Below are 15,201 nucleotides of genomic sequence, written 5' to 3'. Positions count from 1 at the left end.
TCTTCACTCGGCCCCCTGCTGGCCAATATGATTAACTACATGAACACAAGAACAGAAAATAACCAACTAAAGTTGAATACAATATTAACTGTAAACACAGAAATACATTATATACAAGCATTCGCTTTCAGGTGCTACAGAAGCATGCGATGAATGTCTTTTTTTAAAAGCAACATTTATTGCACATGCACCAATATTACATCATTTACATGTATAAATTAGTACCTCACAACTTAGAATTGGATAAAGTGGTATGGATTGATGAATAATGCCATAGTTGAAAGTGGACTTTTCGAAATAAGAGTTTAAAGAAAATTGCATTCTGTTACAAGTTTCACAGTTCATACATTGATCCAACTACAATAAAATAAAGTATACTGTTCTTCCATTCAATAACGTTTCACAATTGTTGCAGAAATATAAATTCTGAAATATTTCAGTGATACCGACAATAAGCAACAAAGTTCATAATCTGGATTGAAATATACATGAATCAGAAAGGCTCCTGGTAAATAAGATAGTCATTTTCACAATATATTACAGTGACGATGCAGGTAATTCACACGATGTGGATGCTGATAATAGTAAGTGGGATTATACTCACTCAATTAGATCTGATGGTTGCAAAATTTTTTTTTTAAATTAATACAAATGTGCATAATAGTCCTCAGCATGGACAGATATGAAGTTGATTTGAAGTTGTGAAAGCCCATTGCTCATGGGCTTTCACAACTTCAAACAGGTTGGTACAACACTGGACACAGTGCTGTTTTGCTCATAATCTACCACATATACCTGAAGAGGGTAAAACTCAAATTCTCTCATGTAGAAACTAATCTTATTTTATTTATTACTACCAGGCCTCTATTTAGATAGAAGATCCATGCAGAAACAGTCTGAGCACAATAACAAATTACGTAAATATTGTAAAATAAATATACTAACATTTTAACAACTTTTTAACTGAACAGCAAGTTTTACCCATTTCAAATATCTTTTAACTCTTAATAAATCCTGTATGCATTTGGTTATCTTTTCATCACCTTTTGTCATGTGATGATTACAAATAAACTAGCTATATATCCAACACAACAAAGTCTGTGATTACAATGACACCAATTTAAAGTACACAGCCACTTATATACCTCAAGCTTGAATGTGAATTGTATGTCTTTTGTTTAAAAGTTTGATTGGCTATACACTTAAAAGAAAAGAAAATTTCTTTTAATTCAATAAAAAAAAAAATTTTTTAATTGTGATACTGTTGATTAATGCAAAACTTCTTGTGAGCGCGCTATGAATACATGTTATGGTCACCAGTATATAACAAAACACAGTGTTCAATTATATTATCATTGCATTAAATAAAAGTTGCATGTTTGGAAACATTTATTGGTTCAGTTGTCATTGTCATGAATTTGGAATAATGGCACTGTCGATATAATATATAATATTGAAACTGAATAATGGTACAAAAAACCCAACAATGCCAGTGCACATCCTGTGATGGCTTTTGTTGTATCGTCACTTGCCAGCGGAAAAACATCACAAAAGCTGCTTGTTTTTTGGTGTGTTTTTTTTGTTGTAAATATCTGAACTCAATTTTATTCTGGTGTGGGTGCACTTTCTGCAGCTGCTGCTTCTTCTGCATTGATCATTTCTTTGTATTTACTCTTGAAAAATCCAGCCTAAGAGTGAAAAAACAAACACACACACATTCAAAAACAAACAAACACCAGAACCTTGCAATATAGTTTGTTCATTAAAGAATTATGTACATGCATGTGTACATGCAGTATCTCACCTTATACAGGACAGCAGTGAGTAAAATCAGGAAAGCCAGACCACCCAGGGTTCCGCCAATAATTTCTTTGGTAAAGTCTGGTTCAGGATAGACCTCTACTTCTACCTCAATCTGAATATAAGAAGATGAAATTTTAGCTCTTTGTTGGCAAACGAAGAAAAACATCATGTAAATATCAGTAATGAGTTACTCTCACATCTAATTGTGTACTTTTGACAGTCATGAGTTATAAATTGAATCCTATTCGGGAGTCCCAACTGCAGTTACAATTCATGAAGTTTCAGTGATCTCATCAGTTGCGTTACTCCACCATGAAACATCTCCCATGGCAACCAACATTAGCATTAGCATGTGTCGAGAGCCTTAGCTTACAAACAAACAAAAAACCAAAAAACAACCCGCCTGCGGTTGTCTGCGTGTTTATAGCTTCTCTAATCTGTTTAGTTGTTGCTTCCTCGACAAATGTGTTTCTTCTGCTCAACATCCAGATTGGAATGCATCCTCTTCTAAAGTGGACAGAACAACATTTAAGATAAGTGCATCCAATCCTGGTCCTGGAGGGCAGCCATCCTGCATGTTTTAGAATTCCCCCTGGATCTAATGATGATCTCATCATCAAGCATGTCAGAAAGCCCAATGCGGAGCCACTCATTGGGAAAACCTACAACGTGCAAGACCAGGATTGGACACCCCTGATTTAAGACAAGATTACACTTTATGTGGGATGAATATTGTGTAATCTTATCTAAATTCATGCCAACTTACTCATGCAATACTGACAGTTTAACAGTGTGTCACACTATATATAATAGTTATGTATATGTCAATAAGTCAGGTCTAACTGAGGGAGGCGATTTAACTTCCGTTTTATTTTCTGTGACTTCTAAAGAAGTACCAACTATTTCATATTGTTTAATAAAAAAAATGTACATCGTGCAGAACACTTGCATTCACCTTGTGAACAGGGGGGTTGTTGCTCGACCCCGTTGAGTAGAATATGTACTGGTTTCTGTCGTAGTCCAGCCTGGTTGTGCTGGTCAAGCGGAATTTAGCAGACTCAAGTCCAATCTGAGACAAACAAAAATTGACACCTTCTTTTTTTTCATTTTAAGTTCATTTCATGTTTTAACCAAGAAGCTGTATTCATGACACGCATCAAATACCTGCTGAATCCATTGCGAGCTGATGTTAGCAGAGATTTTATAGGATTTATAGTCCATTCTTCCCATGAACAAAGTGCACCTGAACGTTCTGCACTGGGCTACAGAACAGTCCTGTGGGCCATTCAAAAAAGACAGTAAATCTACTGCATTGTAATATACATTTGAAATACTTATTTGGATTAGGATGTAACAATCTCAAAAGTGACAGGTATACTTACCACCACTTTACTTTTCTGTATCTGAGCAACAAAATCTTTGACCATTGGTTCTTCATCTTTCTCATTTTGACAGCCTGGAATCTGAAACCCAGTAGTTTTTATTTCAGTTTATTTGCTGCTCATTTTACCACAACTCTCACCTCAAAGACACGTTAGAGTTATTTTTCATGTCATGTGACATATATTACCTGCAAACTGCTCAAATTCGCCCAAATGTCTTTGTCACCAAGCTTCACTGGGACTTTGATTATCACAGTGAAATTCAGTGCCCTGATGTCATTCGTAATCTAAGAGAATCAATATTGTTTTTAATGAATTATCAGGTCAAGAGAAACTCAAAGCAATGACCTTACAAACTTTTATGACGGTCTACCTTGACTGATTGTTCGACTGGTTTCTGCAAATCATTCTTCCCGTAGGTGAAATTGTTGTAACTGAGGAGGCTATAGAGACATTATAAAGAAATGATCATTATTAGATGAAAAAATATCAATTGTTCAATCATTTCTTTCACGTTCATTAAAACAGCACAAACCTTTCTATTGTGACAAAAATGCTGTACTTCACATCAATGTGTTTTTTTTTGTAAAGTTCATTTGAAGAGACGTGCCTCTGGTTCCCACTGAAAGAGACATTTTGAATTAATTCCTGCAAAAGGTGATGGAGCATGAAGATGGAGAAAACGTGCTGTAGATCTGAAGTACCTGGACGCATTTGCAGAAATAAATACTCTCCTGTCAAGCTGGCTGTTGGCTTCAATTCCATAGGAGACGATGAAGAAAGCCTGAAGCAAGATGAATCCAAGACATCAGGTTGTTTTATTCTTTGATTTGGAGATCTGTGCAGACAAATACACCCTCCTGCACAGCAGAGCAACAAACCTTGGTGTTACTCTTGAAAATTGGCCTGTCGATGGTGCAGTCTGTCTTTCCTTCTAAAACGCCTTCACTGTCAACAGAGTTGCATTGAACTCGTCCCTTTATTGGAAATAAAAACAAACAGAGCGAGTCATTTATGGCTCATGAGGGCAGCAAATGAGAGGTGAAACGACTCAAACCTCATCCTAATAGCTTACCTGCAGACTTGTGACCTTTCTGTAGGAGAGCCCGGCTGGGTATGTCAGAGTGACACGGCTGTTGTAGGAGTTTTCCCCGGTGTTCTCCGCCACGACTGTGACATTCAGAAGCTCATCAATGCCCACTCTAATCTCCGATGAACTGGCAAACCAAGAAGAATTGCGAAAAGATTAAAAAGACTGAAACTGCAATGCAAGGAGGCGGGCGTTCGTCTTCACAGGAAACACAACTCGGGTGTTTCAGAATATAACACAGAATTTAAAAACAACCCAAATTGTTATAAAAAATAATGCAATAAAACCCGAAATGTAATAACTGGTCGATATTGTAAAAATATTCATCAAGAATTTAAATGCGGTCTTTATAATGTGTTAAATGCTTATATGTTGGACAAAAAGATCACAGAATATTCTAGAGAACAGAGAGACTATAAATGACTTGGGCAATAGCAATCATACATAAATACCATAAACTGTATATAGACAAAGGGAAAAAAACAAATAGTCCAACATTTTCTCATTCTTTCAGTGTTATTCAAATTGAAGCAGGTCAAGTTCAAGTCCAGTCGATAAACCATTGACTCACTTTATGATGTAATAAAATTATAACACTATTAGGGGACATATATTTTTGCCTGCCACCATAATGTAATATTAAAAAGTTTTTAAGTTTTGGGCTCAGCATCTTGTTACATTATCGATCACTTATTACATTTCAGTTTTTTTTACATTAAATCTTATAAATTCTCGGGTCTTTGTTATATTTCGGCTCGAACAGGCCTGAATCTACCGATTCAAGCAAAATCAACAAAATAGTCTGTAAATGACCCATTTATGGGTATTTGAAGTCTTGAGGGTTGTTAATGGCTTTGACTTGTATAGATTCTCATCGAGAACATGCATAAAACATGATTCTTCCTTTGATTGTTCATCCAGCGTATTACTCCCAGCAACTGAATTCATTCTAAAGTAATGAACCAGTCACACAGTTTCTAAGAAGTGTAATTAAATACATACAGCTCTGGGAGTGTATTTGAAAGTCACAGTGTCTTAATATCAGTTTGCTGTAAAGTTTATCCTCCACCATAGTTCCATACACAAAATGTAAAAGATAATAAAATGCTGTGTGTGTTGTTCGTGCTCACCTGGTGAAGTTGAAATCCATTCTCAAGTTATCGACACATATTTTGTCAGTTCCACAGTTGATCTCAAATGTTATCTGCAAACGAGGAATGAATAAAGCAGAATAAGCAAGCAAGGCTACCTTTGAATAATAATCATAATTCCTTGAAGTGATAATACGTTGAATAGTCCATTATATGGTGACCGTGAACGTTTAAAAGAATCAGAAAAGGCGTAGGGCTGCTTCCTACGCTTCTTAAAGACATAGTCTCGTTATTACATTTAGAAAGTCACTCACAGGATGAAAGGTTGTTGTTTGAGCTTGCTGAGCGAGGCTTGGTCTGAGACCTTGGCTGGAAGGCAAACCCTCAAAGGTGAACCTGAGCTCATTCTGAAGTTCATTAAGGGAATCGTCTGGACAAGGCTGCAGGAAGAAGGGACATTCATAAAATGCTACATGTCATGGTGTGTTGTTTGCGTCCAGAGTTGGAATATCGAAGTAGGTTTTCAAGTTTCACCTCAACAAAGAATTTCACGTTTGCACACCCTCTCTCCCTCAATCCAGTCAATAGAGTTCGGGTCTCCGCTCGTTGTTTCTCAGTAAAGTAAGCTCGGTTGTTTGGGACCTTGCGGGTGGCATCCAGAGTTATGGTATAATTAATCCTTGCTTGTGCTGGAATAGATCGAAATTTCATTTAGAAGATGTAAATGTAGATGCATACAATTTAGATATATTGACCAAGGCTTTGTGGCGGAGAAAGAAAAAGGTAAAGGACTGAAGAACCTGTGTCTACTACGGAGTGCCTGCTCATGGTGAAGCAGATTTGAGCGGAGATCTCCAATGGTTTTAAGCAGTCTGTAGTTTGAGTAGGGATTTGGTTTAGACTGAAGGACACATCGGCTTCTACCATGACGATGGGCCTTGATCTGGAAAAGCAGAGGCTTTGTGATCAATAATTCATTGAAGAATAAAATTACAACAGGCAAGACAGAAATCAAACTACCAACCCAAGGAATGGAAGACAGCCTCACCAACCTCTAACATATCAGACTTCACAGTCCATCATATTAAGAGCAGTGTTAGACCAACTGGGACTAATAAAAAAGATTGCATTATGGGAGGTTTCTTGACGTACCTGAGTAGGATGACTGCGCCCTTTGACCCCACTGCCAGGTCAGGCAGACCATCGCCACTCTGGTCGAAGGACGACTGACTGATTGACATTCCAAAGAACTTCAGCCCTGACTGAACGTCGGCGCCAGCAATTCTCTGAGTTAAAGGAAATAATTACTGTTCATTAATCAGGCTGCAAATAAAAAGACTCTCCAATGGAAATGCAGGAACTTGCCCCAAATACTCAGTACCATCACAGGAACTTTGTACTCTCAGACCAGGGTCTACAATCTACAGTAGATCTAAATCCAGTGCTTTTTTTTTTTTTTTTTCTTACTACTAAAAAACGTCCCTGGTTGTGATGGAGAACTTTCAGAAATTTTGCTGGGACATTCTCCAGTGGGGAAATATCTGATTGGATGACCAGCCTGTGTATTATATTTTACCCGCTTGTGTTAATGAAAACTCTGCAGCCATGTGTCAAGCATTTGTTTTTATTTATTGAACTAATGGAAGACTCGAGCCTTTCCGGCATTAAGTCTTCGCTTAGCTACTAGGATCATACAGTTTCCTGTTTCGAAAAACCGGTTCCCCATGCCATATAGCACAATCAAAGGCAGAAACTGAAACTCCATATATGTTTACAGTCTGTTAAATATGCTTATATGGCAATGTCATTGTCTTTGGTCTTCTCCTCACTTGAAACCCATAGTTCCTGTTATTGATGGAAGAAATGCTGCTAAAATGTAGTTGTGAAAACACTATTGTGTATTTCCTTACAGTACTTTAAACATTCAGGCTTCATTTCTGCATTATGTCAGGATTAGTATATCAAACGAGGCCAGCATTAGAACACCGGATATATCTTCAGGAAACTTTTAATCCGAAGTTGCTCACCTGCGAGTAAGTGGAACTGATTCTTGTTAATCCTTCACTTTGGAATATGTAGATGCTGCCTTGGCCATCGTTTTCCAGAGGGGCTCCAATAGCCAGATCGCTGAGTCCATCTGTGTTGAGATCCGGCAGTACGGCAACAGAGGAGCCAAACCTTCCTGTCTCAAATGCATCCCCTCTCAGCACTGAGGGAGAGTCAAAGTGGCAATCGACGTTCTGGTGGCAACAAAAATAATGTAAAGTTGAGAGTGAATATTTCATGTTTGGTAAACGGGGCTAATACACCTTACTGCAAACAATCAGATATTTACCAGACCAGTCATGCCGCAGACATAAACTCGTCCCTCTCTATCAGGCTCCGAGTACATTGGAGCAGATATGAGGATCAGGTCGGTGTTTCCATCTAAATCTGTGTCCATGGCACAGACCTCTGCCCCAAAATATTCACCAGTCTGGAACTGTGGAAACGAGGCATAGATGACATTAATGAAATGATGTATTCCAAGAACACAGAGACATATTGACTTGGTCACGGTTGTTCACGCATACCTGCCATGGATAAGGATCAATTTTCTGCTCAGTGTTTTGGCTGTGGACAGCCATAACAATCCCTCTGTGTTGATACCTCGGAGCACCAACAATGGTCAGTGTTTCCCAGTAGATGTTGGCAATCGCCATGGAGTAACCTAAGATTTAGGAAACAGTACATCTTTAAAAGCATAATAATAAAAAGAATAATAGATGATCAGGCACAAGTGAAGTTGAGAATTCTATGTTACATTTGTGTATATGTGAATATGACGCCGCCCATTTTTTTCACTAAAGCCCAACTAAAAATCTTGAATATGTCCTTTTACTTCCTTCTTACTGAGCTAAATAATTTCAGTACTTTTGCCAAGTCTGATCCTTACCAAGATAACTGTCCGCCTCCATATTTGCAGGCTCATATGGCTTCTTTATCGCACCATTTTGTGTGTATTGCATGTAGCCTCCCTTCCACTGGTTTGCACCAACAGCAGATAACTGAATTCCCTGCAATGTGGACAGAAGTGTGAGAAAAACAAACGTCAGGAAAGAATGAAGATAGAATAACACCTGTGTTTATTATTATTTCTTTCTCTCTTTCGAGACAGCTTAATTTCACTTGTCACAATTATATCTAAGTGCAAATTTTCGTAATTAAAAGTAATAGATATATTATCAAAATATGGACAAGAACAGAGGACAAAACAGTGTCGAGAGGATGAATAATGCTTGTAATATACAGTCCATGAAGTGACAGGCAAACATAACCTCCTTTACACTGTAAACGTTGACATGTGCGATTCTTGAAGAATCAGATGCCCTGTATATTTGTGGTTTTTTTAATTACCCCAGGAACATAAGCTGCTCTGAATCCTTCTTGAGACATTTCCATTTTCAGCGACGCTCCAGCAGACTGAGATCCTGCAACAAGAACGCAAAGATTATTCACTGTGGATCTAATCCCATTCCCATCGCAATTTCTTTTTCAGCTAAATATCTTTTACTCACTGTTTGGAAGGAAAAAGAACAAATTGAAATGAAAACACATGACAAGTCCTCAGCACTTATGCATGCGCATGTACCTTCGATAGAGAAGATCTTTTCTTTCAACTGGTCTTTTATTTTCTGAAGTGCATTAAAGTTATTCACTTGAAACACATAGTCTCGTGAAGGCTTAGAAGCAATAGTAGCTAATTCTTCTTTTGCTTCAGGTCTGATGAATGCCTGTCCCACCTAAGGTTGTTTAAAGAAAAGAAAAAAACACAGCATGGTTTTGAGGTGATGTCCCTAGATGGGGAGATATATATATATATATATATATGTGTGTGTGTGTGTGTGTGTGTGTGTGTGTGTGTGTGTGTGTGTGTGTGTGTGTGTGTGTGTGTGTGTGTGTGTGTGTGTGTGTGTGTGTGTGTGTGTGTGTGTGTGTGTGTGTGTGTGTGTGTGTTCTCAATAAAACAATACTTACCCCAATAGCAAATCGAACAATATTTTTCTGGCCAGCTAAATTCACTGAGTTTGACAATTGGGCTCGATCATTGGATTCTCCATCAGTAATCACTATCATGATCTTCTTCACGTTTTCTCGGGAACCTCTTTGTGGTATGAAAACATGATTACTGTTGAGGGAAAAATCATCAGTTATTGAAAGTTTATCATTATTTGTCATCCATTCAAATCTAAAAATTCCTTTTTGAATGTCCTATTTTCAGCACCATTACAGAAAAGAGCTTTTTTACATTTGTTAATCTCTTCATTTTGTGTTTCCAAATGATCAACTCTGTCTCATCTCTTCTGATTTACCGTTAGAAAGGAGACATTTGTTATTTTTAAATGCACACAAACAGAAATGTGTTCTGAATTTTGCAAATGTGTCCAGGTTTGTTAATGTTTATAAATGTTTAGATATGCTCATATTTAATAAAGACTGAAAATGGAAGAGCTTAGAAAAGCACACTATTTATTTTGCACTTCTTTTTTTTTTGAGGTTTCTATCAAAGAATTCTAAAGTGAGGGATTGATGTGTTGTTTAAACATATACTTGATATACCTTTTATTTTCCCTAAACTCAAAGTAACTGTCATTTCAAGTAAACCAGCCCCAAAACACATTCATTGTCTAAAAAGGACTAATGAAGCATCTGCTTGTATGTTAATAAAAGAGTCTTAATAAGCGCTCTCGATTCACTCGTATAATCATTTTTTACCACTAGGGGGCTCTCTCAATCTAAAAAATAGAAAAAAGGCAATAGTGTTGTCATGTGGTTTATAAACGTACTGTATTTAAATGAAGTTAACATCGGCTGAAATTGAAAAATAATGAGTAGCTCTCAAAATGTTCTTCGGAGAGTTACATCTGACCTTGACAAAGCAAGTTTCACTCACTTGGACTTCACTAAAAAGAAACTGCAGCCACTGCCTCATGGGGCCTTATCAGACACATATCTGATTTGGCACCGCATATGATCAAGGGTTAGAGTAAGTATCTTGTGAGGAGGAAATCGGAATCAGGTGGCATTTGCCTGCATTAAGAACGTAGTCTGAAACACTGCAACTTGCACATTTGTGGTTCAAAGTCTGTTGGAATCAATATTGTTCTGATTCCAGATGTGTTGAAGACCTTTTGCTTTTAGCACTAAAACACACACACACACACACACACACACACACACACACACACACACACACACACACACACACACACACACACACACACACACACACACACACATACACACACACACACACAAAATAATAAAAAATTACCTGAAGAAGTAAGCGAGACCAACAAGGGATATTGTAAGTACAGTATCACATACTCTAGTACTCTCTTGCATTCATGACATTACTTACACGACATGCTCGATTGCTTTGGCAGTGTAAGTTCCTCCTCTTAGTTGATTCACTCTCGTGTCAATGTTCTGCTCCCAATCTCCATACGTGAAGAAAGTGTTAAAGTAATAATGAACATTAGGCGCTCGAGAGAACTGTATCAAAGAAAACTGTTAAAAAAAGAAGAAAAAAATAATTAGATGTGTTTTAATGTTTCCTTTACATCACTGCAAATTGTAAAATGGATTTATTTTGTGATTTGCATGACAGTGACGCCCCAGTACCTGCGTGTCCCCTGACAAAAATGAGCCAACCAGGTTTTTCACGAAATTCTTCATTGTTCGAAATTCTTCACTCGACACGCTGCCAGAACCGTCCAGCACAAAGGCGATGTCTGCCTGTGTCTGGCAGTCTGAAGGGATTAGGAAGGAAACTTTAAAATCTTCCTATGTGGCACTAAGATTTTGATTCTAAGCTCATGTGTGAACAAACACACACTGTCCTGTTGAACACAAGAAATAATTGAATATAATTGAAAAGTTTTAACTGTTAATTTTACACTTATAACATATAAAACCTCTGATATTACAATAAATCCCAAATAAATGTCTTTTACCCTCTTTCAGCTTTTTCAATTGATTCATCAATAATTATCAATCACTGCCTGCAAATGCAACTACGCAACTGAATAATGTAAACGTGTGTCCTTTCTGGGGGGTTTTTTTTTGGGGGGGGGGGTATTTTCCCAAGCTACTCGACCTTGGATGGAGGAAGGTACAGGAGGTCCAAAAGCATTGCTGGAGTCCAGCTGAAAGCACACGCCGCTGTACATGGTGATGCTTTTGCAGTCTTTAGGGATCGTTGGACCGCATGCCTGAAGTGACAAGGAGCCAAACTCTGCGGATTGATTATTCTTCTCTTTCCAGAACAAGAATTTAAAGCTCAACTTTACAAAGGAACTACAGCGATTTCAACAATACGCTGGGAAAGCCACTCACCATCGTTTTACTTGTGACGGGATCAGTTGTCATTGTCAACCCCAGGGACATGTTGACCGCAAATTCTGGAACTGTATTAAAAAAAAAAAAAAAAAAGCCCCTTTCTGTTAGTAACACATACTTCTTTAAGCTGTGACAAGCAAAACAGTTCTCCTCTTCAGTGACAAGGTAAATATTATCTGATACTTGAAGAAGCTTGAATAAAAACAGGACGTTGTGGTTAATAAAGGAGGTAAAGTAGAATGAGAGGACATTTTTAACTGGTAACATGAGCATCACGAACAGATATCATCTTGCGCTGTGTGTTTCTTTTGAAAAGGAAAAATTAAAGATCTTTTTTTTTTTTTTCCTCACCTTGAATAGGCAGAGCTGTACAGTCACTGGTGGTGCACCGGAATATTTGTCCCCTTCTGTTTGTCTCATATTGTGCGAGCGGAGCACCGACCAGCACACTAAGGAAACACGACCAACATATGAGACATACCCTAAAGCAACCATGAGGACAAATTATTCCTCAACACACTGTGATCCCACTCACTCCGATTCTCTTTGCACAACCTGGTAGCCAAAACTTGCAGCGGAGTTCCTCAGGGACTTCCAAGCCACAGGATCAATGTTGAAACAAAGTGCCGCTTTCAACACTGAGGAACGAAGAAGAGCCATATTTATTTATTTCGAACATTTCTTCCTGCTTCAACTGAGCTAAATAAGTGCCAGTTGTGGATATGACATCAATTGTTTGTGTAGAATTGCGAGAATTTGTGAAAATGACTCCAATGCACTCTGTCAGTGCACCAAAACCAATTCTTAGAACTTGAAGACCACGAATGACGAAACGTTTGAAGTGACAGGGTGCTTATTGTTGGCAGATGACATGTTTGGCTATAGGTGCAGTGTGTAGGATGAGGTAGCAACATGGCAGGAACTTTTAAAGACTTTCCTCCATTTAATGACATTTCTGGGGAGTTTCAGACGTCTCACACATCCATGTCCTACTTCATCCAATGTAGAGCCACGGGTTCAAACTCAGGTTATGGATGCTGACCAACCACTGCACCACTGTGGCCCTTCAAATACTCCTATAAAGTATTAAATAAAAAGCATTTTTCTGTCTGCGTTTCTTTCTTTCAACAGAAAGTAAGTGTCCCATCAGCAGGAGCCTTTGCATGGCATTTCCTGATGGTGTAATTTTTGCTGCTTCCTTTTTTGCTATCTTTCATGTCGTTTCCTAAAAATAGCCCACTTATGATATTGTTTGTCATTATTGACTAGTTGATCCGATGATACATTACATGACATCGCAGTCCGCCGTGTTCAGCAAAATATAGTTTCAGTGCATTTGTTGGTTGTTTTATTTTTCAGGAGCTCCTGTGAGAAAAGATCATTTCACTTTACTTATACTTCCCTTGTAAAGGTGCTGCTGGCGTGAATTGAGTGATTTTAACAGTGTTTCATGTTCTGTGCATGTTATTGGGCCAAAGTATTGGAAACACTTCTTAAAACAGCTTTTAACAAAATTCTTTACTGACAACTTGAAATGCTGTTAGAGCAGAAAGCCCCATGTGGAACTGAAACAGCTGATATTGTGTGAAATGTCGGCTGGAAATGAAGTCCGTTTAGCATTTCCTAAACATGTCCAAGAGTTTGACATTGACAATAAATCATAGCCAATATGTTATTGCTTGACTTTAATAGTCTGTGGTACAGCAAGGGTTCAGAGCCAAAGTGAATTTAAAGCATTATATACTTATTTTTGTTGCAACCACAAGACGATAGCAATTAAGGTGGTAGTTTTAATTTCACGGAGCATTAAAGACCAACATTGGAAACAATAACTGCATCATTTGATGAAAAATAACTAGATGTTTTTAATAAATGTTATATACATTTTGAGAAATTTGAGAAAGCATTTCAGTTTTGCAATAAAAGCACAGTTTACAGTTACACTAATGCCAATAATAAAAAAAGAAAAAGAAAAAGTGGAAAATAAAAGTCAAATTCAAACTTATCAAAATCACTAACTTGTCTTACCTGCCATGAGTAGTGTAGAAATAATTATCCACACCATTTTGTTGTTTCCCTGGATAATAAAGAAAACAATTGGGTATGCTCTCAGCTCATGGGAAGTTATTCTAAACGACCTGTTGGTGACAACCACCAAGTGTGGAAGGAAGAGATGTTGCAAGTAAACTGCAGCAATGTTTCAGAGACTGTTCAAAGCCAGAGTATCTACTCAGAGGAACTCCTGTGTAGGAGGGGTCAAATCACTCACACCTTCTGTTTGGTCCAAGCCCATTGTACTACCACAGGGGTCTGAAACCTTCCACATTAAAACGAGCCTTTTCTGTCACTTTCCACCAAAATAAACTCTTCTGGAGCCACAAAACACGTTTAATCATAAGAGATTGCACCCTCTATAAAGATATGCGTGTAGTTTTGCTCAAGGTACATTCTTATTCTTATTTAGCTGTTTTAGTATTTAGAGTCATTTTTAGCCATTTTAACCTTATTAGCTTATTTGATTTAAGTAGTTTGGTTGTTTTAGCCATTTTGACTTTCTGACTTTTTTTTGCTCCATTCTTGAATGTTTCAGAGATTTATCTCAGGCAGGGCTTCTTCGAACACCTTTTTTTTTTTCTGTTGTTATTCTTGTTTTTAGCAATTTGGAATCTTTTTTACCAATAATTTTAGCCTTTTTATTCATTTTAACCAGTAGAGTCTTTTCGAGAATAAGCCTGGTTTGCTAATATGATTAAAAAAAAATAAGATAATTGTAGGAAGAAAATTGTTCTAAATACTGTATAATTTTCAGAAAGCTTTGGAGAGCCATACAGGGGACCCACATGTGGCTCTAGAGCTGCAGACCCCTGTACCCCTTTTCAGTTATTAAACAAACTCTGGAAAGCTGAACCATTATGTGATGTCTTAATTATTAACATATTGTGAAATGTACTTTGACTTGTTTCTTTTCTATAAAGTTATGGGAAACAAATACAAGGACCGTTTCAACTTTTCGGCCTCATTTAAAGCTATGAAACGTTTGAATTGGTGATCGTTCCCACTCACTGAAACCCATTTCAAACAAGTGTCCTCATGAAAAGAAAAAAATAAAAATAAAAAGGTCCATTTCTCCTTTTTCTCAACTTCCTCTGGTTTATCTGTTGATGTCAGTGAGCAGATGCAATTTCTCCTATCAGACCTGAAGCGATGGCTTCCACAAAGCATCAGTGTGAATATCTTACTTCAATAAAGAATTTCTTCTACTACTTCACTAGTTACTGAAAATAAAGAGTACCATAGGAAAGTAACTCAAACATTCCGTTTGTCTCGCTGACTGCTTTCACAGTGTAGTGAAGTGTGGGACACATCAGAGCCATCGACACTCTGTGGGTGGGTCTGATGATTCAGTTCCTTTCAGCGGTCATCACATTGGGTCATGTGGGAAGATGCTCCATTC

General features: G+C 37.7%; 1 protein-coding gene across 1 annotated transcript; it reads right to left on the bottom strand.

Annotated features, from left to right (window-relative positions):
• Positions 1 to 688: 688 nt before the first annotated feature.
• On the bottom strand, positions 689 to 13,956 carry LOC308121006 (integrin alpha-X-like). Its single transcript, XM_080482017.1, has 30 exons — positions 13,776 to 13,956; positions 12,283 to 12,385; positions 12,099 to 12,196; positions 11,745 to 11,815; positions 11,506 to 11,620; positions 11,031 to 11,158; positions 10,768 to 10,916; positions 9,384 to 9,534; positions 8,998 to 9,148; positions 8,763 to 8,836; positions 8,302 to 8,422; positions 7,940 to 8,076; positions 7,702 to 7,848; positions 7,394 to 7,606; positions 6,519 to 6,652; positions 6,167 to 6,309; positions 5,901 to 6,055; positions 5,681 to 5,806; positions 5,406 to 5,479; positions 4,261 to 4,402; positions 4,067 to 4,162; positions 3,890 to 3,969; positions 3,721 to 3,807; positions 3,559 to 3,628; positions 3,374 to 3,472; positions 3,186 to 3,266; positions 2,968 to 3,078; positions 2,759 to 2,872; positions 1,805 to 1,915; positions 689 to 1,688 (listed from the first exon to the last, which is right to left on the bottom strand). Exons 1-30 carry the CDS (start codon positions 13,810 to 13,812, stop codon positions 1,605 to 1,607), a joined length of 3,402 nt encoding a protein of 1,133 aa, XP_080338143.1. The 5' UTR covers positions 13,813 to 13,956; the 3' UTR covers positions 689 to 1,604.
• Positions 13,957 to 15,201: the final 1,245 nt, after the last annotated feature.

The sequence above is a fragment of the Lipophrys pholis genome (genome assembly GCF_963383615.2).
Source record: "Lipophrys pholis genome assembly, chromosome: 1".
NCBI lineage: Eukaryota > Metazoa > Chordata > Actinopteri > Blenniiformes > Blenniidae > Lipophrys > Lipophrys pholis.
The sequence above is the reverse complement of the archived record's forward strand: the minus strand, read 5'-3'. Positions and strand labels throughout refer to the sequence as shown.

What these genes read in the sequence shown, in the direction of transcription:
- LOC308121006 (XM_080482017.1), bottom strand. Translation starts at nt 13,812, where the DNA reads ATGGTGTGGATAATTATTTCTACACTACTCATGGCAG. An exon ending in TACAGCTCTGCCTATTCAAG is followed by an intron (nt 11,816 to 12,098) that starts GTGAGGAAAAAA and finishes TTTTTAATACAG; the next exon opens with TTCCAGAATTTGCGGTCAAC. An exon ending in GCACTCCGTAGTAGACACAG is followed by an intron (nt 6,056 to 6,166) that starts GTTCTTCAGTCC and finishes GATCTATTCCAG; the next exon opens with CACAAGCAAGGATTAATTAT.